Source organism: Micropterus dolomieu, linkage group LG11 (genome assembly GCF_021292245.1).
Source record: "Micropterus dolomieu isolate WLL.071019.BEF.003 ecotype Adirondacks linkage group LG11, ASM2129224v1, whole genome shotgun sequence".
Taxonomy (NCBI): Eukaryota; Metazoa; Chordata; class Actinopteri; order Centrarchiformes; family Centrarchidae; genus Micropterus; species Micropterus dolomieu.
Genome location: NC_060160.1, coordinates 1739676 through 1765620, shown reverse-complemented (window position 1 = coordinate 1765620; position 25945 = coordinate 1739676). Strand labels below are relative to the sequence as shown.

General features: G+C 40.6%; 1 protein-coding gene across 1 annotated transcript in view; it reads left to right on the top strand.

Annotated features, from left to right (window-relative positions):
• Positions 1–25945, top strand: part of kcnh5b (potassium voltage-gated channel, subfamily H (eag-related), member 5b) — a 1142829-nt gene that overhangs the window by 1002056 nt on the left and 114828 nt on the right. The window contains exons 7-8 of the mRNA XM_046063266.1: positions 9309–9466; positions 10690–10961. Of these exons, the coding sequence (XP_045919222.1) occupies positions 9309–9466; positions 10690–10961 (430 nt within the window). The remainder of the gene's footprint in view (positions 1–9308; positions 9467–10689; positions 10962–25945) is intronic.

The window sequence follows — 25945 nt, the reverse complement described above, 5'->3', positions numbered from 1 at the left end:
CTGCCAACACGTGCGCATACATATTCATATCTACTAGGAATGCAACTAACAATAATTTTATTTAGCATTTAATCTGGTGATTATCTCTTTGATTAACTCATTAATAATTTAGTTTATAAAGTGTCATAAGGTGGCATCTTGAAATTGCTTGTTTTTCTGGCTGTTGAACTGCTTAAAAACCTAAAGATATTCACCTTGCAATGCTTTAAAACAGAAGAGACCTGCAAATCCGCTCAGTGAAAGGATGGGAAAAGCAAATGTTTGACATTTTAACTTAAACAATTAATCAATCATGTTAATTAATCAAATTAAGTAAAGTTTCATTATTTGTGTTATATGTGCAGCTCACTTTTATCTGATGTGTTCGGTCCGGGTGTTAAATACACACATGAAACAAAAATGTACATCTGAATACATTTGCAGTTTAATCAACATGAACTCATTGTTTCAACACTTTGTCAGACAGGTTTTGAAGTCCACGGTTTAAGCATTTATTTATCAGCGACTTATTTGGAAAAGAGGCGAATGCTAAAATGTTTCAATAGAACTGGTGTAAACATCAGTTAGATCTTAACTTCATCCTATTGTACACTTCCAGTTGCACAACTATGGTACAAGTGACAGTTTGCTGTCATAACTGACATTTAGACGTGTTCACTCCAAAGAAGTGGATTTGATCATATGAAACTGGTATTTTGTTTACATATACACTAGAAAATTAGAAAGAATAATCCTTAAGCTCCCAGTTTACCATTTTCTCTCTCAGGCTGATAATTTTCAGCAAACAAGCATTCATTAAACACCACAAATTCATACCTCTGAAGTGATTAAACAGTCATCCTCAGATGTCGACAATGGGGTCATATTTATATTATAGGTGTGTCACGATTTTGATTCTGAATGAAAAATCGATTGAAATGAGCTTTTGATCTTATCCCTTGAAATCAAAAGTAGGATGGGTGATTCTCCCAGTATTTTCCTCTCTCCACTCCTGCCTAGCATTTCACACAGGGTCATTCCTATTCCTGTTAGGACCCTGGGAACATTGATACGCTCCAGTTTCACCCACCTCTGCTATGAAGAATGCAGGAGGACGCCAGAGTAACGTTGCATGAACAGGGACTTCTTCCTGATCTGTGACAGAGAACACAACACATAGCCCTGCAGTAACTACAATGCTCATCTAGCAACGTTAAGGCGGACTAAAGTAACTTAACTGCCCCTTATAGCACGCACGTTTATGAGACTGTAGCGACGTTCTGTTTAGTGTAATTTTTGGCAGTGGGGTTTGTTTACAACCCGTCTGTTGGTTGTTGGTCGGACTGCTTATACTTTTTCCCCCTGTTTGAGTCCAATTTAGTGATGTTGGCACATCTCCAGATCTCAGCAGCTAAGATGATGAATAATATGTTAACCTAACCAATACAGAATACAAGAACAACACCTACAAGATATACAAAAGCAGAATATGTTTCTTCCTCTAGACATTTAGGAGATTGGAGTTTATTTTCATATCTCAAGAACTGCAACACCTACATGAAGACGCATACAGGTCAGCAGTAACATCAGCAAAACAACTGAAGTAGTTGGGCTATGGCTGTAAAACAGCAAAAAAATGATGTAACATTCTCGTGAGGAGTTGTGCTGATGCTCCCTCAGGTTGTGGAAGAGGTGTTGTGGAGGAGTCAAAGTGTGTGTGGAGGGGGGTTGTGTTGGAGTCAGGCAGGGAGGAGCACCCCACGGGTGCAGAAGCCACCTGCTGTCACGAAGGAGCCCGGCAGGCCGATGGAAGCTCACAGCGTGCGTCTGCCGGCGCCGCGCCAGCTCGGAAAGGTCTAATCCAGGCTGACCTTTCTGCGTGGCGTGCATGTTGCCACCACCATGACCAGCCAAGCTGACAGAGCTGGGAGGAAGCTGTGCGCCCTGCAGTCGGGGTTGGGATATTAACACCATGCATGCAAACATGGAGAGGTGGAGGAATGGGGGGGGGGGGGGGGGGGGGGGGGGGGGGGGGGGGGGGGGGGGGGGGGTGCAAAGGTGTCTGCGAAATGACTTAAATGTAAATGTCAAGGGAAGATTGCTGGATGGATGGAGGACAGAGTGGTAGAGGGATGACAAGAAGGATGGTGTTGTTTCTCAGAAAACTTTGCTGTTCTTTCCTGTGGATAGGTCTAATTACTGGTGTTTGGAATTGTTATCACATTTGCATGTGCTGTTGGATAACTATACATCAGGAGATAAACCACTTTTAACTACTACTATTTGTTTTATTTCCTGTGTGTGTTTGCACAGACTTTCACCATAGTTTACAAAATACATCGCTTTGTTTTATGCTGAACAAAGTTGCCAAACTATCACCAAAGTCTCAGCAGCTCTTTACGTTTAAGATTGTTGGGGCTGTTGAGTTGTTGCTTCCTGTGCCAGCACTTCTCTCTCTCTCTCAAGTTTCCTTCTCTCCTAACTATATGAGTTTTGATACCAAAATTAGAGGCTGTGATATTTATTTTTTTTAAACTCTACCAACCTTGAATTTGTTTGGAAGCGTTCCTAAAGGCCTGCCATATCAGAAATAGCATCCTTAAGTTGGTGTAATTGGCTGCAAGTGCGTTTCAATGTATGCAATGGTATTTCAAAGTGTCTCATTTTCATATTATTATTATTTTCTTATATACTGTAAATGCCATTTCTATTGAGAGAAAGCTATTCGCATGGCCTCCTAGTTGTATTTACGAAGTAGGAGATGTGTTTAACTTCTGGCGGCTTTGAAAACTCATGTTGCAGAACAAACTTCAGAAGTGTAAACAAGTCCATGTCTAAATGGCTGCTTAGCTGTGACAAATGCATGGAATTACCACTAACACCACTGCAAAAACAGTGTTATCAGGGCTGTAGTAGTGCTGGTAACTATGTTGGACAGGTCGCATTTTATCATTCTTTCTATTTTGCTGACGTTGTGTGAATGCAGCGCAGAACAGTGGGAATACACCTTTTTCACAACAGACCTTTTGACATGTCGTGGTGGGAAAATCGCAGGTGTTATTAATCACATTAATCATGAATGAATTCCATTTAGGTGTGCAAGTTTCAGGGCCCTGGTATTATGCATGCTCTCTCTCTGTCATGGCTTCCTGGGACACTTGGAATGGAAAAGCCATTGTTATGTTATGCATGTTATTAGTTGCAACTGTGCTTTTCCTGCTACGACAAGTTCAAATGTCTGCTTTAATAAAAGCGTATTAAATGAGAGATTAATGGATGGATAAAAGCATGAAATGAAAGGATCAGGATAAATGTATATGAATGTAAAGATGGTTTGGGGTATTGAGTAGACAGAGATGAGGGAAACCCTCGTGCAGGAGATGTAATATACCTCTGCTGCTCATTTGATTCAACATATTACAGCCTTTTTGCTAATTTGATTTGGTGCCTAAGTCAGAAGCTAATTTATAATGTCTGAGAAAAACATTGTTGAAAGCTATTAAAACAAATATATTGTGGTTCTAAAACAAATTCAGGTTGACATTTATACTTGTGTTTTAAAATGTTGAAAGGATTAAACTGTACTTTTGCTGCTTTGGGAAAGGTTCTGCTTTTGGCTCATGTTGTTGTAGAGTGGCAATTGAAAACTCAATTGAAGCATGGCGCTCTTTTGCTGAAAGCTGAGACATTTTCAATTTTTAATGCTCACCGGATTGAGAGCCGAAAACACGTTAAGCTCCCAGTGCTGTCAGGAACATGCAACAGTGCGTCCTCCGCTTTGAAAATAATGAGAGAAAGAGCCGGTGCTGTGAAAAGAGATTCCCGGTGGACACGTAATCTCCGTCTATACGCCGTCTCACTTCACCAGGCTATGTTTGGATAAACAGGTGCTTATGAGCCACGATTTTACATGCATTGCGCGCTCTTGACTCATGCTCTTTTCATCTGTGTTGCTCTATCCTGTGGCTACTTAATTTAGAGGCATTTACATATGAGTTGGGAACCGTCAGAGTCCCAGGGGAGGCCTTTGAAGCTGTGGCTGGAGAGAGGCAGGGAGGGCTGAGGATGCCTGGCTGGGTCTGTGGCATCAGAGAGCTGGGAATATAAGAATCTGCAGCAGGAATGTGAGTTGAGGCGAAGGTGCAGCAGTTTAAAACAAGGCCTGGTCAGGATAAAAGAGAAAAATGTTATTCAAGAGCAAGTAACATTATTTCTTTACAATTGTAAGAAATCACAAGAAGGTTATCTAAGGATGAGCACCCATCTGTAGAAACTGTAGATATTTTGACACCATTTTGGCTTCATTTGGGTGACTGCAGGTGCTGGAATTGCTGGCACCAGGACTAAAACTGGGATGTGAGGCAGCTCACACTTTGACTTTGTCAGGAGGGGAGGCTCAGACTAAAAATACAGTTCAAGATTGAATTAGTGATGGAAAATTCTTGTGAAGAGCCACCACATAGTGTAGGATTGATATGATAGGATATTTAGGTTTTATTTTGCTTGAATGGTTAAGGGGTGGCTTCTTTACCTTTAACAGTACAGTAACTGGCCTATTTTTAAATGCACCCTTTTGTACAGGCAGTTTCAAAGTAACTTTAGTTCCTTACTTCATTGTTCTTGGTAGTTGCTAAATGAATTCCCGTCAGGCAAATCTTAAACATTTGATCCAATAACGTCAGCTGAAACACAGCAAATCTACCTCATTTGAAACCAGGGAGCAGTTGTTCATTTGTTGACTTTATAGTAGATTTAGATTTTTCTATCTACCAATATTGTGACTGTGTGAAGTAAATGTTCATATATGTTGTGTTTTAAATGTCCGAACTATTTACTACTAAGACTGAAAAAAGGAGTCTGGGTTCTTGGTGCGCTGATGGCTGGTTCCAGACATCCTCAATATTCATTCAAATTGACACTCATATCAAAAATGTATTTTCAAACGCACCAGTTTGGTAGATGGTTGTAAATTCTGTAAATCTGAATATCCAAAAGGAATATGCTGTTTACATTACCCCTATAAATTCAGAAAATTGAAACATTTTGTCATTTTAAGCTGTTTGAATACTTAATACAATATGATTATTTTATCTAAGATATATTCAAATTTAACTGTGCAGTACAGTAGAATGTATCTCATGGATGGAAATCCCCTGGGAATATATTTCACCTCTTAAGAAAGACTGATTAGAAAACCCAGTGAGTTACAGAAACCAACTAGAAGAGGGGGTAGAACGTGAGCTCTCAACTGGATCAAGTATGCCAGAAGTAAGATGGAGCAGAACGATGCTGAACAGTGCAAAACACTGTATGGACATCGTTAGAAAACTAACTATATTACATTAAAATCAATCTGCCTATCATGAGAGCTGATACTGTCAGACTTTTTAGACTACAGGGTTAAATCATGTCTCAGTGTGAAGCAAAAGAGAGAAGCTCAGGTCTGTTACTGAGGTTAAAATAAGGTCAGAGAAGGAACGAGGGCTGAATGGAGCTGGTTTGCTGCTGAAGCTGGAGACACTGAGGCTGAAAATGAACGTCAGGATGGAGGTGAAGGCTGAGGAGCTTGAGGGAAGCTGCAGAGAGCAGCTCGACTCGGCCTCAGCAGTCTCCCCCTTTTTATTACATAACACCATAGCCTGTATCATTAGATAACCCTGCTGGCTTTCATCTATTTTTCTCTCTATGTTCCAAAATGAGAATATAATTTTTTATAATGTTGGTAAATATTCAGCTTCAGGTTGTACAGTGTCTGCCTCCGCTGTGACGAGCGCGCGGCTTTGGTTAATTGCGTTAAAACAGATCGTGCAGAGCGCGCCGACGCCTCGGGGTCCTGGCTGCTGTTGTTGAAAAGAATCACTTTTTGTTTATATTGATCCTCTTTCTCAGCCACCTGTGTTTGGGGAAGTTTGGGTTATAGAACGGGGTATAAAGAGCCGGGCCTTTTTGGAGGACATGGGTCAGCTTTACTGGGGCAGGAGAATGATCCACTGAAAATATTCTCAGGGGCCGCAGACTGTGTGACTTGAATGAGTGTATTTGTTTGACCTTTTGGTGCATCTATTAATACAAACTTATGCTGTGACTTATGTTTACACGTTCAGTCTAAAGATGTCAAATATATCCGGTTGAATTACAGTATTTTACAGAAACTGTCGTAGAGTTGACTGTTGCAACATCGACCTAACAACATCACGTTTATATCCCGTAGATATAAACATGTGATGATGTCAAACAATGTGTAAAATTTATTTTATTATGCAAACTTACACTATAAGAACTGACATGACAAAAGTTTGATTGTGTTCAACAAGTGGTTGTTTGTACACTGAAAGTAACAAAAATGGGCTCCAGGATTCAAATTTACTTGAAAGTGGCAATAGGCTGCACTGCGAGGCGTGTTGTCTTTTTTTTTTTTTTTGTGATAAAATGGATCGGGAGCCTTTTGTTGTTACGTTGCCCAAATTGGCCGTATACAACCTGAGAGCTAAATGAATAGATACTTTGCTAGAAACCTCCTAAGGTAGACAATTTACTGTTGTGTTGTATCATGGTTTGCATCATCTGTTTAGTAATATGTTGTTGTAGACTTTAGGAAACAGCCACACCAAACAAATACAACACTGGCAAGCATGTTTGTGTGAACATCAAGCCTATTTAAAATCTAAAGACAATTTGTGGGACAGGAAACTCTAAACAACATCCTAATATTATTGAAATTAAATTTTATTTAAGGTGTACGCTGAAGGTGGGGTTATTGCTTTAACAGGTTGATGGTGTTTTTGGAAAAAAGTTATGGGAACAATTTAATCGTGTTTTTTTCCTCTGTTTTAGCAGAAACCTCTTCTGGTTCCCCTCGAGCTTAAACCTGCACAACACGCACAAAATGTCATTTATAAAAAAGTGTGGTGTGGAATGCAATAGTTCCAGTTCTAATTTTGTCCCAAAGTCCTCACCAGTAATGAGGAATTTAGTACATCAAATAAATAAATACATTACGAAGCCTCGCTGTGATAAAATAATCACTGACAGGGAAGTAGCTTCTGTTATGGATTAGAGCATCTTAACACCTTTCTTACTCTGTAAGTGTGACTCATTTGTTTTTATCAAATATTACTAGTGGGTTTTTTTTAGCGATGAAAATAAAGCATTTCACTGTAACTATAAATTTGTGGGTGGGCTGAAAACAAGCTGAGCACACTCTTGTTGTCGCTGTACACCTTTACTCGCTACTTTAATTTCCTCACTTACACAACTCTGTACAATGCCTCTCTATCATGTCTTTAAAAAAGTTTGAATTGCTTACAGAAAGAAAATTTAAATGAAATACCACGGTGAATGATATAATACATGAGGGGCAAGATAAAAGATAAAAGTGCATTTTTAGAGGAGACTCTGTCCACTTTAGTTTTCAGCTTGGACTCAGGAAGAGACAGGAAGATGCCCGAAGATCTCAAAGGTTCATAAAGGATTAAAAGGTAGAAAATCAATCCTAAAACAAACATGCAGCCAACGTAAAGAGGCTAAAACAGGTGTGATGTGATCATACTTCTTGGTTCGGTAGTCGAATCAAAGTCCAGAGAAGAGGCTGTTGTGATAATCAAGGCGTGTACCACAGTTTTGTGCATCTCTAAAATCTGGACAAGCTAAGAGACATTTCAACATGTTCTCATCCCAGGGCGTCCAGTACCGACAGTAAGTGCGACAATGCGACTGTGTTTGATGGACAAGTTGCCCTTCAGCTGTCTGAAACGCCTTTTAAATATGTAGTTAACGTTGTCAAACGGTCGCAGCTTGGTTAGGTTTAGGCACCACAACAACTTGGTTAGGTTCAGGAAAAGATCATGGTTTGGGTTGAAATAAGTACATCACGTGACACACAGTAAGTCACGTATGTAGCGTCATGTAACTTACAACTTTAACATTGTTAATTACATTGGAGTTACTTGAAAGCGCAAGGTGTCTCATCCAGATGCTGGAGGGTACCCTGAGCATCAAATACGACGCTTTGTCAGGCTTTGTCAAAGCGTCTGTATTTGACGCCAAGGGATGAGCTGGTTATGTTGCTTAAAAAATAAACTGCTATAAAACAGGATACGGTTTCTTTCAACTAGTTTGAGTTGTTTTGACAGGTGACCAATAGATGGCAGTATTTGTTTTTGCAATACATACAGAAATAAAAAGGATTTCTGTTTTATTAGAATTAATTTTTTATTTATTTATTAAATTTTATAAAATCAGTCAGGCAATCCTGTAGGGAACTCAGCACACTGAGGTCAGTGGTCTTAACAGTACCTACAGTAGTATAACTATAGAGCTACTTCTGAGGTAAAGAGTTAGCATAGCATTAACTAAGTACATTTTTTGTGGGGTTACAGGTTATTATAGAAAAAGCCCTAAAATTAGACTAAACAACCATGCAGCCAACTTTACCCCAAAATGATATGTTTACCAAACTCATTGACTTATTTATTTTTATTTAAAAAGGGACCATGTACAGTCTAAAACATAAATGTCACCATCTGATGCCCCGTACCACATTAGTAGTCCCTCGGCAGGTCAAAACAAAGAGACAGCACAATAACATGATACAAAGTTATCCAAAACATTTATTTTTCTACGGTCATTTGTCTTTCTGTAAAGCAGTTCCATTTTCCTTCGAATTCTATACCATCCATCAACCGCTTATCCTGCGTACAGGGGCGCCGGAGCCAATCCCAGCTGGCATCGGGCGAAAGGCGGGGTACACCCTGGACAGGCCGCCAGTCCATCGCAGGGCCACACAGAGACAAACAACCACTCACACTCACACCTAAGGACAATTTAGGGTCACCAATTAACCTAGTCCGCATGTCTTTGGACGGTGGGAGGAATTCTGTACCATGACAAAGTATTTTCTTTTACATTCATACTCATAATACTACACAGTAATACCGGGGCTAATTAACCATCTGCAATACAAGATTGATGCTGGTTGTTTTCTAAATGGGAAGAAGCTGACTTTTTTCCCCCGGACCTGTAGGTTTAGCCTCAGTCTTTTCGCAAGATGTCATGTAAAAAAACCATAAAATAAATTTGTACTCAATATTTACAGTGAGATCCTTTTTACAGGGTTGTGTCAAAAGTCTGAAATCGAGAACCAGTTGTTCCAGAAATGACTCAGAATTTTAATGATATATCTGCCATCATTATCATGGCACATGTGCAGATCTAGGGCAGCTTATCAAACAGTCAGTTGTTGCCCAAGGAATTAATTCACTTTTTACCCCACAGAAACCGCTTTTGCCTCTAATAAAGCTCGCTTCATCTCCCTCGTTCCTCCCCCTCAGGGCATCAGCAGCCTGTTCAGCTCTCTGAAGGTGGTCCGCCTGCTGCGTCTGGGCCGGGTGGCCAGGAAACTGGACCACTACCTGGAATACGGTGCTGCTGTTCTGGTCCTGCTGGTGTGCGTGTTTGGACTGGTGGCTCACTGGCTTGCCTGCATCTGGTAAACTGTTATTATCTATTTTTTTTTTTAATTGGTTTCACAGTCATTGAGGGAACTCTCATTTCCTCACAGTTTAGTGCCATTCAAAAGCTCCTGCCGGCTGCTGGGAATTTACCCATTTTCCTAACTGTTCCTAATTGGTTATGTATGCTAAACATTGTTCCTGCCCTCCCCATCAGTACGTTACATGCATCTGCTGTTCTGCTCGCTACAAGCTTAGTTCAGTTTGATGTTGCAGCAAGTCATGCAACATTATGCTTATGCTAAGTTATTTATGCCCTATAGCAAACAATTTCTGTAACACAAAAACACAGAATCCCTTATCAAATCATTCGTTAAATGCAAATTAAACACCACAGCAATATACTTCTGATATATTACCACTTTATTTATTCAATGAGATGGAGTCTAATTTCCTATTTGCAGTTTTATTTCCCATAAATATCCAAACAGAATACCTTCAATTTAAAACCTCCAAAGCAGCATTAACTTTTCATATTAAGATGAAAGTGCAACAAGTAAGTTACTTTAATTACTGAATATGAGCCTCAACAGAGCAAAGTTTAGCCATAAATGTTGATTATGCTCCTCAGTACGCTCTTACATAGTTGATTAATGGTTTTAATAACCCTATTTAAGGTTTCCTTAAGTGGCCCATCACATATTCTTAAAAGCATTTGAGGCACTAAATTTAGAGATTTAAAGGATTCTGAGTTTATGTTATGGAGTGTGTGCATAAATAATGGCAGAATTGTTATATTTTAACTGGTTTTAGGAGGAGGAGTTTTGGCCTCTAGAAACTAGGATTGTCATTTGTCAACTACCTAAAAGCAGTTTTTATCACTAATCATTCTACCCCGTCTCATTTTATTTACTTGTTTTGCTAATTACATTTTTATGGGAAACCTAATTGCTGCCTGGATTATGTTCAGTGGCAACATTTGCCGTGAGATTGTGTTTTTGGTTAAACCTGTCTCTTGTTTCAAATTAGTATTCATTGAGGATCTTTCCTTAACCTTAACCAAATGAACTAGGAAGGAATGAAACCAAGAACCAGGAATGAAAAGCAGTGACTCTTCAGGAGATTTTGAGGGTCTTGAGGGGGATTTTATTTGTTTGTTCGACCGTATATTTTATTCAGATCTCAGTCACATTAATGGGTTTGCTTAAAGCTGCTGTCATGACTGCTAAACATACTGAAATTCAGGTTTTGCCCTCAATAGGTACAGCATCGGAGACTACGAGGTCATCGACGAGGCCACCAACACCATCAAGACGGACAGCTGGCTCTATCAGCTGGCTATTAACATTGGATCACCGTACCGCTACAACGCCAGCGGTTCTGGCCAATGGGAGGGTGGCCCTGGCAAGGACTCTCTGTACATCACCTCTCTGTATTTCACCATGACCAGCCTGACGACCATCGGCTTCGGCAACATTGCCCCCACAACGGACGGAGAGAAGATCTTCTCTGTGGCCATGATGATGGTTGGATGTAAGTATGAGAGATCCAGCTGCTTTTCGCTGTGCTGGCGGCTTGCTGTGAGCCATTCAGTATCTGTTGTTGTCGTTTTGGTCATTTTGGAGGGGAAAAAATGTGACAGTAGATATCTCTTTTCTGCCGTGCAATGTCTTATGTACGCATGTAAGGTCCACGTAGGGAGCTGCTCTTGGAGTGCTGGAGTATTTATGATAAGGTGACGTTTGTCACATGTCAGCTATGTCATGTGCTGTTTGAAAGTGTCAGTATTGGCTGTTGTTTGTTATGTTTGTGGTGAAAGGATGGTGATGTGCATTGGTTAGTTGGTGAGGTCCAGAGAGAGGTATACTGTTGAAATTGCCATAAATATGCTTGAATATTCATGATCCCAAGTGGAGGATTCCTAATGATTCTGGTGACTCAGTTTCCCTTTTTCTTGTGTTAATATCAGGCAAGAATGTTCACTTGTATCCTAAATGTTGTGTGCAGATTTCAATGAAATGTGACAAGCATGTTCATGCTCTCCTGAGGATGAACACTGGACGTATTAACTAAATACATTATTCTACAAAGCAATTAATTCAAATAAAAGTTGCTGAACAGGTGCACATGCTGAAAAAGTGACTAAAAACATTGATGATTGCTCCGTTCAATGAATAAATTCAGTATTTACACCTGTGTTCTTTTTACAATGCTATGTGTTATGGAACGGTTGTTTCCAATCACATCTTATTCTGCTGACCATCACTATGCTCCTGCTACTTTATATCAACTACTGCTTAATGACCAGAATAATCCATTGGACCCAGAAAAATCCAGTTGCCAATGTGAAATTTGAAGGTGACACCACGAACCTTTATTTTCATTATTGATCTTCCTTCAAATATGGAAATATTTCAGTGGCTGTAACGGAGGGTGTGAACTGGAGCATTTTAGTTCATTTCTTTTTACAGTGTTCAGAGTCTGCACTCAGTTCTGCACAGCAGGCGACACCCCACTGATGATGAAAACTGAACAGAATAACAGAAGAGAGCATGTGACATGCATGATTAATGGTAAACCGTACTCCCTGTGGTTAATCTGACTGATCATCTGAACGAATGAGGGTGTGATAAGATATCAGTGGTTAACAGTAAGAGGGTTGTTACAGCTTAGAGGTGGTGTAAGAGAGAAGGATTTAACTTGTTTTACAACAAAGGTCTTTCTTTGTCTTTTAAAAATTCACTTTAAATCAAAACGTTTAAATTTTTTTGGCCTTTCGAGAGAAAGAATGATTCACACGGTCACCTCATTGGGTTTCATCACATCTTTCAGCTTGTTGCACGGCTGCACAGATGACTTTTGTGTAGGAGTGGGAATATCGCCAAAAATGTTACCACGATAAAAACATTTCATATCATTCGATATCGATAGTTATCAAGATATGTCAAATCATCAAAAGGCTGTTTTTTTCTCCTGAGTGTAAATTAAAGAAACCAGATGGTTAATTGGTTAGTTAAACTTCTTTATGGTCAGATGTGACAATACTTGATGCTAAACAGTGGATCACTTCACAACAAATTACTATGATGAAACCAGTTTTTCGACAAATACATGAGTAAAATTAAGTTATATCTTTTTTAGTCCCTTTTCGTCAACTAAATAAATATTTTAATAGAAAAATTAAGTGCTAATTTGTTTGTGATTCAAATGAATTAAACCAAATATGTATTGACGATATATTGAACATTTATTATATTGATATTGAGGAAAATTATCCAATTATATTTTTATTGCCCAGCCCTACTTTTGTGACATTGAGACTGTCCCGTCCCAGAACTGCAGTTAATGTTCTTTTTTCCCATAACCATAATTTCTCTCTAACCATTGCCAAGTATTTAAAATGACTAGCCCTAATTCTTTATTTGCCAGAATATCCAGCATCTATGTTGTATCAAAAGAAAATCCAGATGAATCCTGTTGCAGTCTCAAGTCGACACTTCTTAGAGGAACATATTATCTTGAGACACGTTGCAGGTGAAACATTGCTCAAGAGAACAAAAACATAGCAGTCTGTTTTTGTTTACAGCAGGGATGGAAATGTTGGAAGATTTTCTGGCTACAAGCTAGTTTTGTCAGGTTTCGGAGACAGTAGGTTAGTTTTAAGGGATTTATTTAAACAACAAGCAGAATGAATCAGAGAGGGGGGGAGGCTGGTTGTGGCGAATAGCTCTGGTAGAGTTTCCTGAAGCAGAGAGTAGTGTGGGGTGTGAAAGGGAGGCAAGTTATCAAAAATCGAAGGTTCTTTCCAAGGTACAAGGCAGGTCAGCTGGAAACGTTCAAGCAAGACATACTGCAGATGACTTAACGATCCTGCGGGGACTGGATGTTCGGCTCCTCCTTAAATGTGGCAGCAGACAGGCAGATACTGGCCAGGTGTGCGATTGCCGATGAGGATCAGGTGAGTGTTGGCGCCAAACCCGGTGAACCAGCAGTAACGGCCATAACTCCACTGCAGGGGAAAAAGGAGAGAGGGAGAAAGACGGCAAGAGAGGGAGAAAGCACAGGCGGACAAAACCAAAACACACCAGGCATGCTTCATTCATACCAAAGGCAAAATAAAGTCAATACACTTTCACTCCAATGCCAGATGTCGCAGGTGTCACGGCAGGGATGTCGTGACAAGTTTAGGCTGTTTAGTCTTGCTAGATTTCTACGTGTGCCTGCTCAGGGCCGGCTCAGGCTCATTGCATACAATTGCTATTACTACTTTTAATTGGTTGTTTGATGGAGCTTTTGTAGATCTGAAGTTACAGATACTATCAGTGCTCAAGTGCTGATGGTGTAAGATATCGGGATGTTAAGCAGCTTCCAGTGGAAAAAAGAAGGCGCACAGTAATTCATGGTTTTAACAGTGCATGTAGTGTTTTATATCTCGTGGCTATGGTTTAACAATCTTTAAGGATTAAACCTCTCCAGTCCATTTTGGGAGATTTGTTATTCCAAAAATGGCAAATTTATTACAAAAGCCTATCTTTCTGGTATTCTTGCTGTCTCTGTCGGCCGGATGCAGCTTGTGTAACAATGTCTATATCCTGGAGGAAAAGTTACTTTAAGGGCATCAATTATTAAACTATGCACAGTCTGCAAAACTGAGAGTACAGATTCTTACATACTTTTTTCCCTACCAAGCGGTCTCCTGGAGGCTTTGACGGAGGAATAACAAACAGAACATTTGTGTTTATCTGTTGGTATTAAGCCAGCAACAGAAAATGGATGGATCATTACATTTCTCTCATTAATTCCTCTTATTAAATCTTTAGTTGAATCTTTGTTGACTGAACGACCTGAACCTGGAATCTTGTACCTGTCTTGTATCGTGCTGTTTGACCTGGTGACAGATTGTCAGTTGTTTTTTTCCTAGAAGCTTCCTGCCTTCGGGCCAAAGCCGCTGTACATTATTCAACACATTATGTATGCCTGAACAGTCGCTTTATCTCATCATGCAAATAAGTTGTACACATGTGAATCTGCTGATATGGAACCATTTTAGATTTATTGTTTTCTGTTCAATAAACATGGAAACCAGACAGCCGTTACCCCATGGGATATCTATCAGTGGCTCATGGGTTCCCTTAGATATTCATAGATATTATGTTTAGTGGCCTCTTTCATTTCTATTCCAAGTTTAGTTTTTCCCCAAGTTTTCCAAAAAACCCTTTTGTCTCTCTAGTGTCTGGACTATTTGCTGCTCCTGACGCCCTCTAGAACCTGTGTGCACCATAAGACATCAGTATTTCTTGTAATGCATTCTTGTAAATGTAGTTGTAGTTACGATGATGCAGAAAACGAGTATTTGAAAAACGTTAAACATTATTGACCGAGGAGTTTGTCGACTCGAGTCTCATCAAGTTCTGGGAACTCTGAAACACAGAAAAGAATCGTTTCTTATTACGTTTTCACTAAGCTGTCGCCTCATTGGTTGTGCATTCAAAGGTTGTCTAGAAATGGAGCTGAGTGCTGAAGTCGTGCTTACATTAGCTGATTCGTTCATGATTCACCATCACTGGCTCATTTACCAGCTGCTGAGCTACCAGCTGACTGGTAACATCCAATCATATTCATGCAGGTGTACAGCACAGCTGTTCCAACCTGACACTTCTCACTGTTGCTAAACTGTGCGTTTCTCTGAGTGAAATAAGGCCAAAGTTGAAACTGACTGGAAAACAAAAACCTGTTCTGCTCGTCTGGTTGTGTGTGCAATGCTTCGACCCAAACTGCCCTCTGTGATCTCTTCCTGCCTTCGGGCCAAAGCTGCTGTTCATTATTCAACACATTTTGTATGCCTGAACAGTCGCTTTATCGCATCATGCAAATAAGTTGCACACTTGTATAACTGCTGATATGGAACCACTTTAGATTTGTTGTTTTCTGTTCAGTAAGACAGCCGTTACCCCATGGGGATAGGAAATAGTGTTTCTGCTTCAAATGGTCATTTATTTTCAGAATTGTGCAGTGTATTTTAGGTGGAGGTCTATCAGTGATAGGTAAAGGAAAAAAGGATTCCCTTAGACATTCATAGATATTATGTTTAGTGGCCTCTTTCATTTCATTTTCCAAAAAACCTTCGCCCTTTACTCAACTTTTTATTTTATTCTGTACACATTTTTACACTTACATTAGCTAATTCAATTCATGATTCACCTTCACCGGCTCATTTACCAGCTGCTGGGCTTCAGCTGAATAGTGAAGTGGTTGAACCTGATTGGACATTAAATGTAGCAGTGACGTGTGAACTGTATAGTGTTGCCGCCAGCTTTGACAGCTTCACTCTCAGCACTAGTAAACAACACCTCGTGTCAAAAAACAGCTCTGCTGTTGGTCACGTGTAGCGGGCCTCTTGACATCTCACCGACACTTTGGAGTTGAAGTGAAACACAAATAAGGGAACTGTTCAGTCTCTTCAGTTCAGTAGTGAAGAGTAGGCAGAGGAGTTAGATCATTGCTTGGATTATTTTAGCATTGAATGGTAAATTTGAAACTATCTCCTCAATGTCCTAGTGTCAGTCATTTTTAATGGGAATATAATGTATGTCTTGTTCGTGTGATATGGTCATAAATGTTTAACTTTGCTATTGCTAATGCTATTACATGCATAATTAGGTCTCTCTGATGAAGTCCCTAAATCTCTTTCACTCTGTGCTGATCACTCAACCCAAAATGCCCTTAAGCACCTTTAAAGTGGCGGTTTAAGCTGAACAACTTCCCAAGTTCTGTGCGGTAGAAATCAGTGCAGTCCTCATTGGTAGCTCATCTGGATCAGAGGGCTGTGTGGTTTAGATTGCAGGGTAGACAAAGTGCAAAATGAACCTGAAATGTCTTTTTCAGCTATCAGACTCAACTGGGGCTGGAAATCTGCCTTTTCTCAGTTGTCGGTAGGAAGAAGACCTATAAACCTAACAACTTGTGAGTCCACAAACAAAAGGCACATCGCCAGTGCTTATTTTTGAAAGTCTTTTTCATATCGTTCCTCAGAGTGTTTGGCAGGAGACACCATGTTCCTCATGTTGCACAAACTTTCCAGCCAATCTTCACTTTGCTAGAGGATCTTGCCTGTGGAAAGTGCTGTGATTTAGCCATTTTAAAAGACTGTGAAGCCTTTTTCGTCAGTTGGTGAGAGCAGGCATTTTAAAATAGCCAAATCTTATTTTGGAATAACAGTGTTTGTGTTTTTGTCTCAGTCAGATCTGTTTCTGCCCCGGAGTTTAGTATTTGGGCAAAGCTAAAGCTTCCCTGGGCTGTTCTGCATATTGTTTGTTCCTGGCACCTGGACAGCAAACAGCCTCAGCTCGGTAGTAAACAACACAGAGACATGATGTGTCAGTCCGGTCTGGCTGCGACTGATAGTCTTCTTGGCCTGGCAGACCATCACACAGGCTGTGTGGGCAGTTTCCTGATTTCAGCAGCTTAGAGCTGATCGTAGACAGGGGGTCCATTCTTCCTGGTTTCCAGATTTTTCTACGAGTGCTGCAGTGCTTTACAATATGAATAATCAGTTACCGCCGAGAGAAAAATTATTTATCACTTTCTAATAAGAGTTAAAAGTTGGAAATATTACAGCTATGTTAATGGTTAATAAATAATTTACTGGTGCTTTGAAAAACAAGTTATAAGCCATTAATTAATAAGAACAGATTTTGTGATGCCAGGTGGTGACTGGGATTTATCCTCCTACAGCGTGACACTTGCTACGTCTTTATTGCACTTTAAGTTATCAGGGACGCTGTCTGCTGTAATAAATTTTAGTAAGTCATTATTAAAGACTGACTTTCTTAATTTCTAAAACGCCGCCAAGGTATTGGACACTCCTCAAAGTGTGTTTCTAGGGGTTATATAACAAAAGTTGTATGAAATCTTTTGTGTCTCCAGTTGGAGCTGTGCGAAATCTGATAAGTTGCCTTAAGGGATGAGTCAGCATCAGTTGGGGCTGAAGACTAGTTTGAAAATGAAAAATGTCGGGGTGTGGAGTTGGAAGGAAATGAGCTTGCCAGACCTCTTCAGCACGCACATCGTCTACATTACCGATGTAACGACGCTCATATCGTTTTAAGGAGAACAAAAACTTAGAAACTGAGTTGACTGAAGGTTTAGCCTAGAGAATACACAATAGCAAGACAAGTTTTCCCATAATGCAGTGGGAAGTCAGCGCTTTTTGTAGCCGTTTATAACAAAGGCGGGGGAAAAATGAAACCTTAACCTTCAGTGAATAAGGGTAGAGGCTATTGTTGAGACTGGCATTGAGCAGAATGGTGTCCGCATCTGTCAGACTCTGAGATTGAGCCGATTACAATGATTGATTGATCAGGCTTACAGACAATAAATCCACTTCATCTCAGTCAATCAAAGCGGGATGATGCCTGTCAGTACGGTTGTCTGTCTTCCTCTAACTTGCTAAATCAGTTCTCAAAAGATGTATTTATTCTCAAAGATGTCCTTTTTAGACATTCAGGAATGGAATATAGAAGAACATTGTTTGGTGAAATGTCACATATTTTCTTGACAGTTGCAAGAAAAACAAAGGGTGCATAGTTCAAATAACCAAACACCCACACTGTTGTATGTATGCCAGGAAAAGATTGAGTATGTCTAATACATATATGTCAAATTCAGTGTTCGAAAAATACCAGGATGACCTAATGCAACCGGTCACAGTTTGCAGTATGCAAGCAAGCTTGCTTACAGGCTATTCTGACCCCCAATCTTCTGTGCAGCATAAGTATGACCAAGAGGGTGAGAGTGCAAGGTGCAGTGTTACGCCTAAGTAGGATCTCCCAATTGTATGAATACTACATTCAACACAATAAGGGCAGCTGCAGTACATACTAAAAGTAAATAGAAATAGTTTGTGATTTAGAATGCAGCAAAAGATGGAGGAAGGGAAAGTGAAATATGAGGACAGAGAGTAAAGACCAAAGATCAAGTCTGCCTCAAATGCTGCACGTCAGGTCTTCGCCTGTTGAAACTCTTCTCTGACCCCCTCTTGCAGTAATTCCAAGTTAATCTCACTTGACAAAATGCTCCCTGCAAGCGACAGGAGGCCGAGCGCCGCACAGATGTCTTGTCTTGAGGGAAAATGGCAGGCAGCTCGGCCCTGGTGAGTCCTGATTGGCCCCGTGGTTGATTGGGATTAAGCATTGACATACCAAGTTTAGAGGGTTTGGCAGTGTTAATCAGTTGATGCGTTTGATGTGTGGACATCTCTTGAAACAAACAAGATACAAGTCACAGGTTCAAGGGCATCCCTTTGTGTTGGGACATAAGGGCTGAGATTAGGGGTGTGACGATACAGCTCACCAGACATGACAATGCACAATTTTGGGTTAACAAGAACAAGACAAAGATATTTTAACACTATTTTGAAGCAATATTCAAATATATGATTGTAGGGTCCTCCCTTTTGAGCATTAAACAATGCACCAATTTATAGTGGAAATGTGTTTATTTGTGTAAAAGGAAACCCTAAATTCAGTTGGCAGATGACAATTCTGAATAAAAAGTAGTAGTCAGTAGCTTGTTTTTTAGCTCAAGTTACTTTTTTTGGACAATACACATTTGTTTCTTCCAGATTTATATTGCATTGCATGTTTTTGTCATGTCTTTTTGTGCAAATAAACCTTCCTCAAAGTATTTTCATTTGTTATTTAACATTTCTTATTGCCAGCTATTCTTCAGAACAGAAAAGGCTTTTAAAAAGTGGTGGGACCCCAATGTAAATAACACTTATGCGCAAGGTTTGTCTTGAGAAAGGTCTGCAGACAGGATCTGACTGCTTCCGTTGACTTTTTCATCTCCATCCATTCAGTTACAGGCTGAATCTGGTAACATTCCTGGTCAACACATTCTCACTCCCAGCTCGTCACACTGGACGCTTAGTCAAGACCCTTTGGCATCACTGGGTTCCTAACCCACCCATCCACCCCAACCACCTCTGACTTTACTTACTTTAAGTTACTCTGACTCTTCTGTTATTTAAATCCTACACTTGCTTTTAGCGTTTAGGCTCCCACAGTGCATTGGACTATGACGCCAAATGGCTCCCCAGTGCTTTACAAACTGACGGAGTTAAGGGAGTGAGAACGGGTTATCTGGTTGAGGATGTACTTTATCTTAAGGTTGATATAATGTGAAGAACAGTAATAATGGGCACGGACCATAGACTCTACAGCAGCAGGAAGTGGTACAAATTAACATTTCCACCTGAACATGTTTGGCTTGTGAACTCTTAAAATGAACAGTGTGTAGTTCAACTAAAGAGTGATTTTCCTTTCTCAGTTTAATTTGAAGATTTCTCCAACATGATGAACCACAGACCACTTTGACATGGCGTTATGCAGTAGTTAATTACATGACCAGAGAAGACCACAAAAACATCATGTCATGGCACAGACTCTACTAGAGATCAGTTGTCACACGTCTAAGGAAATTAATTAAAACCTAATCTTGGAGCTATACCCGCTTCTACGCTGTAAAACTTACTGCCATCAGTTGCCAATGCTCAAGGAAGCATGGGGGTCTTACCTCAGGCCCGCTGAGTCTCCATCTGTGTTGCTTCACTTGAGCTGAATGTTGCTCGCCAGGCCTGTTGGTCGGTGGCCTTATAGTAACTGAGTATAGACCACAAGTGACCCTGCTGTTTTTGTTCATTACTTGCATACAGTTTGTTTGATTACTCGTTAAAGTGTGTCTATATTTCCTCATTTCCTGATGTTTAAAAAAACAATGTTGTTTGAAGGTTTTGCATGTTGTTTGTTGGACTTTTTCTACTGTACATACTGCGTAGTTGAAGGAAGATTCATTTGTCTATATTTATATATATATATATCCCAAATATATAAAAAATTCCAATTTGTCTCAAGGAGCTTTACAATCTGTACAACATACTGTTGCAAAAAAAGGCACTTCCAGGCATGCGTAAGTTTAAAATGAATTCCTACAGGTGGCTATAGTACTTATTTCTTCATTAGCATACTAGGTGATGTACCACTTAACATGACATGCTGTCTCATTAAACTTAAAAAAACTCTGATATAAATTAGCATTACTAATAGTCTGTTTATCTTACAAATTCATTATACATTTGTGTCATCACCTTGATGCATCTTTTCACCACTTTTGCTCACCTACAGAAACACAAGAACATTTTATTTTATTTAACCTTTATTTAACCAAATGATCTCACTGAGATTTAAAACCTAATTTTAAAGAGAGACCTGGCCAAAACAGCAGCATATTGACAGAGCACAGTTACAAATACAACGATCTTTGAGCTGGAGTCCAAGTCAAGTCTCAAGTCAATCGTGGTTATAATGAATGTTGTATCACCTGCTGCCTTCAATCCAGGCTGCTTATAAAATTGCGTGGCTATAAGGAATTCTGTAACTGTAACCTGTTTTTCACTTACAACAATTGCAATGCAATTAATGACAGCTTATTAACTACTGTAAGTCAACACCAACCGCAGACTCTCAAACCCAGTGTAACGTTAACTAAATAAAACTGTAACGTTACGTGATCATCAGTAAACCTGTCACCTGGTTTTCACAGAGCGCAACCATGTGATGTGCAATGCCCACCTCTGTGGGGTCGTTTGCCAGGATCATCGATACCGCTGGTTCGTTAGTGCTCCTGGCTGTTGTAACGACAGTCGTCATGATCATTAGAGCCACCCGAGGCGAAGTCTGAACGACCATCCTTGGTGTCTTGACCTAAGGGTTTGAGGTAACGCTTGTTTAGTTTCCTGGGAAGTGATGAAAGGACAGCATTGTAAGTGGGGGATAAGTGGTGGCGTAGACCCCCTCCTGTATTCAGCGACGACTTCTCAACCCTGGTGTAGATATTTCCTTGACACCTCTTTCAAACCATCCATCCTCTCTGTCTAAAATGTGCACCTAGTGATCCTCAAATGAGTGTCCTCTGTCCTTTAAGATGTAGATAAACTGCTGAGTCTTGACCTGAGGAGTTGGCCCTTCTGTGTTGAGCCATGCGTTTGTGTTGTTACGTGTACGTAAAACAGGACCCAAAAGCACGACAGAGACGAATAACCGTTCTCAGTAAAAAGGAAGTTTATTGTAGGACGCCAATAGTTCACAAGCGGTGAGGGAGATGATCCAGATTCAGGCACGGAGAATGGAGCAGTGAGGTAGTTGAAGCAGTGGGTGGAGAGTTTGACGACCAGGTCGGGTCCTGGCGGCAGCTTTTTGTATGTGCAGCTGCTATATTAACTTCATACTCATGTGATCCACCATTTGAAAGCTAAAATCCTCATGATTCCACCAATGCAAACCATTTCAAGATACAATCACCACAGCGGGTACAATCAGCGCCTCTGTCAGACCAACCAGTACAAGCAAAATTTACGCGACTCACCTGTGAAGCCTCACAGTAATCCACCGATTATATTCCAACATAAAAAGGTCTTGTTACGTAGTCGAAGATCCAGATGATCCAATCCAGTAAAAATATTTAGTCCAAAACACATTATTCCATCAGTAAATCCACAGGGACTGCTGCTGCGTCGTTTCATATCTGCCGGCAGACGGGGCTTGTATGTCATAATCGTAAAGGATTTAGCTGCTGAACTCTGACCTTTCGACTGACACTAAATCCGACCCAATAGGAACTCACATATCCCTTTCACGACCTACAAGAGCCCGTGTTGTAAGAAAGGGCCAGCCCCTGTTATTTCGTAGGTAGGCCGAGCCAATTGCAAGCAATTGCGCCGATGACCGGCACTTCGTGTAGCCAATAAAATTCTGAAAATAACGATATCCAGCTTTAAGTAGGAAGTTCATGATCTACCAGCAAAAAAACACGTCTGCATCGAGTTACCGGCTGATACGGAGCGATGCAGCCGCCTGCCGCCAAGGGGCGGGGCTGTTTTAGAGAAAATAAGCTAAGACATCCAATCAGAAAAACCTGTGGAAAATAGTCATTTTTCATGGGATTGGTATGAAATGATTAGGCTATTAAAATGTCTGTCCAACATGAACAGGGCCCTTACATGACAACAAGATGCGTTTAGCAACTTAGCCATTGTTTAAATTCACCTAAATGGTGTTTTAGACGGCTAGCTGTAGTCGCGCTGAAGTCCTGGGATCTCAGTTGTTGCCGGAAAAAGGTAAATAGCAGTGTGCAGGTGGGCACCCTCTGTCCTCTGAATGAGGAAAAACTCCTCCAAAAATCTCTTAACAGGGAAGAGCAGAAGAGGTAGTCAGTCAGTCTGTTCGTCTGTCTGCCGTCGTCTCATATAATCGACCCAAACTGAGCCAAAGGACTGCGTGTACACGGATGTTGATGTGTAAGACTCCTCCTCCGTCCCTCCTGCCTGTCTCTCCCAGCTCCTCCTATATGTCTTATACACCCCGTTTGTGACAAGACAGTACAGGATCAATGAGCCACTTAACTGCGTCTACAGCCAACAGCAAAGACCTGAACGTCCCTGTTCTCCTCCCTGTTAGAAGATGCGGTCACGTTCGACTCACAAGCATTCAGCACAACGCACACACAGTTCTGAACTCCAATTTCTGAACTCAGAAAATCACATTCGCTCCATCACAAATACACACACGAACGCACGCACCGCACTCACACAAATTCATGCACATGAACACACATTACTGCACATAGACCTACAACAGTAAATGTATAGGACCATGACACTTTGATCAGCACCATTAAAGAGCGATTAGCCTAATAGCCCATAATAGTTTCCACATCATTTCATTAGATGTAATTACATAATGTCATTAAGGGATATTTTTATGAGCGTCGTGCCATCTCGTGGGCCATCCCTCCCTCGGCACACATGATCGAACCCCACATGAGATTTTAAAACATTTTTTACAAATAATCAGGAATATATACAGTTCTCAGAAAAAGAACCGGCCTCCATCTGTTAACACATTAGTCTGAATATATTAATAAACACGCGCGTAAATATTGTACACTGATATAAAATCTTTATTTAACCATAGGACAGTTAAACCAAAGTGACTGTTTCCCTCAGGTTGTACACTTGAATACTTTCTCAGCATTAAGTGTCCATATTCCAACTTTACTGTGAATTCAAAGAGATACCTTTTTTCACTGCAGATCATCATTTTACTAAAATAAAGTTACAGTTAAAGGATGAAATCTTTTACCTATTTTTGAGGATAGACAAGATATAAAGAGTCTCTAAAACATTCATAGAGCAGAAAGAGTGATTTAATATGAAGGGACACTGTTCTTTTTTTAAAATTTCTATGAAGCTGTAAAGTCAGCAACACAAGTGCCAAAGGCACATGGAAGCACTTGTTCAGCCCTTATGCTCCTGCTCATGCAGCACTACTGAAGCACACAACTGCACTGAACTGTAGCATGCAATAAGGTACAGTAGGTAGTCATGGTAGATTACTGCATCTGTTCTGCATTAACGCAGCTTGAATATTCTGAACTGATTGGATGGTTTTAGCCACAGCACCTCATTGTTTCTTACTAGTAGACAGCCTGATTTTGTTCCACCACTTTCCATTTAAACACCTACAGTTAAGACAATATACTTAGGGCATAAGGGGAGGTAGCATGGGTGCATGGGGTCGGTACATGAAGATACTATATACCTGGGAGAATTCAGCAGCTCTTATCAACTGAAACTGTCCCTTCACTCATGGTTTCAATGGTAAACCACCACAAGAAGGACAATTACCAACAGACACACTAGATTCTAAGGAGACAAGTTTTAATAAACATAAATCATAAAGTAACATTTGTATTTCAATCAAATGGCAAACGTATTAGCACATTTTCACAAAACTCCCTTCACTCCCATGCATCATGGGAATTCTGAGGGAGGGGCGTGGCTGCGTGTGCGCAGCGGTTTATTCACGACGTCCACTGGAAGCCTCTCAGAAGCATTTCAGCAGTGAAGCGTGCGGCCGGCTCCTCGTTAATGACTTGTTTTTAATTGTCCTTTTTGTGCTTCTACTACATCCTTCAAAGCTCTCCGTGGATCGCTTTCGTTTCTCGTCTTGACGGGTGCATCTAGCAACTACCACAGGGAGCATTTCAGAATAAGAGCGTTTTACCTGCGGGACTTTGCAGACATGTTTAGATTTTGTTGATTTGGTGATTAGTGCTTGCGTTTTGTGCTTCTACTATGATTAAGTAACGGGTATTTTATTTTTAAAATTGACAGTTTCTCTGCCGTTTCTGTGTCTGACTTCCTGCCCGGTTCATCTGCGCTGTGCTACTTGATGCTGGGATGCTTCCTGGACGCACTGCAGCGCTTCTGGTGTAAGGGGTCTCTCACACCAAAGGAATGTGTCTTATCCATTGCGCCACCCAAACCAAAATGTTGTCCTTTATCTAATCAAGTACGTTTGTTGCCTAAACCTAACCAAATTAACATTGTGAAACGGTCACAACCACGTGTTTAATGCCATGTGTCTTGCGTCTTATAATTTACGTAACGTAGTTAAGGTCTGGTTGCTGGTCACTGGACTGTTACAGGTAGCGCTCATGTGTCTTTTTGGGAGGCATGGATAAACGACTTCGATCGCTTGGAGGACTTGATGCTCTTCTTTCGTGGCCACATGGTCAATCGAAAGAAGAATGATTTTAGTAAATTTCAGTAAAACATTTATCACCTGTAGGTTAGGAGTGTTTCACACCACATGTATCACACCTGTTGGTGTGACGACATCCTCTACACACACACACATGTTGCCACACACTCACCCTCTTTTTGAAATGGGACAGATCCCATTCTACTTCTCGTGAAGTTTGGGTTCATGTCCAACTGTGAGGAGACCCCCCCGAAGAGATTAACAAACTGATTTTCAGGGAAACCTACTGAATTTATACAGCACATAGAGGCTAAATGAAGAAATCAGTCAGCTTTGTTTTCTATGTTACAATGTACTGTATATTTGTACATGCGGGGGCAACAAGCCCGTGGTTGGATTCCAGAAATGCCCAGAACCTGTTCATTCCTGATCTTTGTGATAAATTCAGTGTTGGGCAGTTACTAGTGTAACTACATTTCTCAGTAGCTTGGTGGTAGCGTCGCTATTTTCTGAATCAAATAGCTTTTCAGTAACGAAGCTCTTTTATTGGCCGAGTAGCGCTGTAGCTTCCGCACACGCTCCATTTTCTCAAGCATTTCTGAAGGATCAGTAAGTGATGCCACCGCCACACAAGGTGACATCACGTATCGATCGACTGATGTCTGCACCTTTGCTGCAGGGGAATATAGACATGCGCGAGTGAGTTTACTTTCTATTGTGATCGTTATTGTAACACCTCTTGTGAGAAGGATCAGGGTCCAGCCTGGACAGCTCATCCTCTAGTGAGGAGGATACTTTGATATGTAGCGGCAGAAACCTGTTTCTATGAGATAAGAGCGCTCTCTCTCTCTCTCTCTCTCTCTCTCTCTCTCTCTCTCTCTCTCTCTCTCTCTCTCTCTCCATTTTATCTTGATA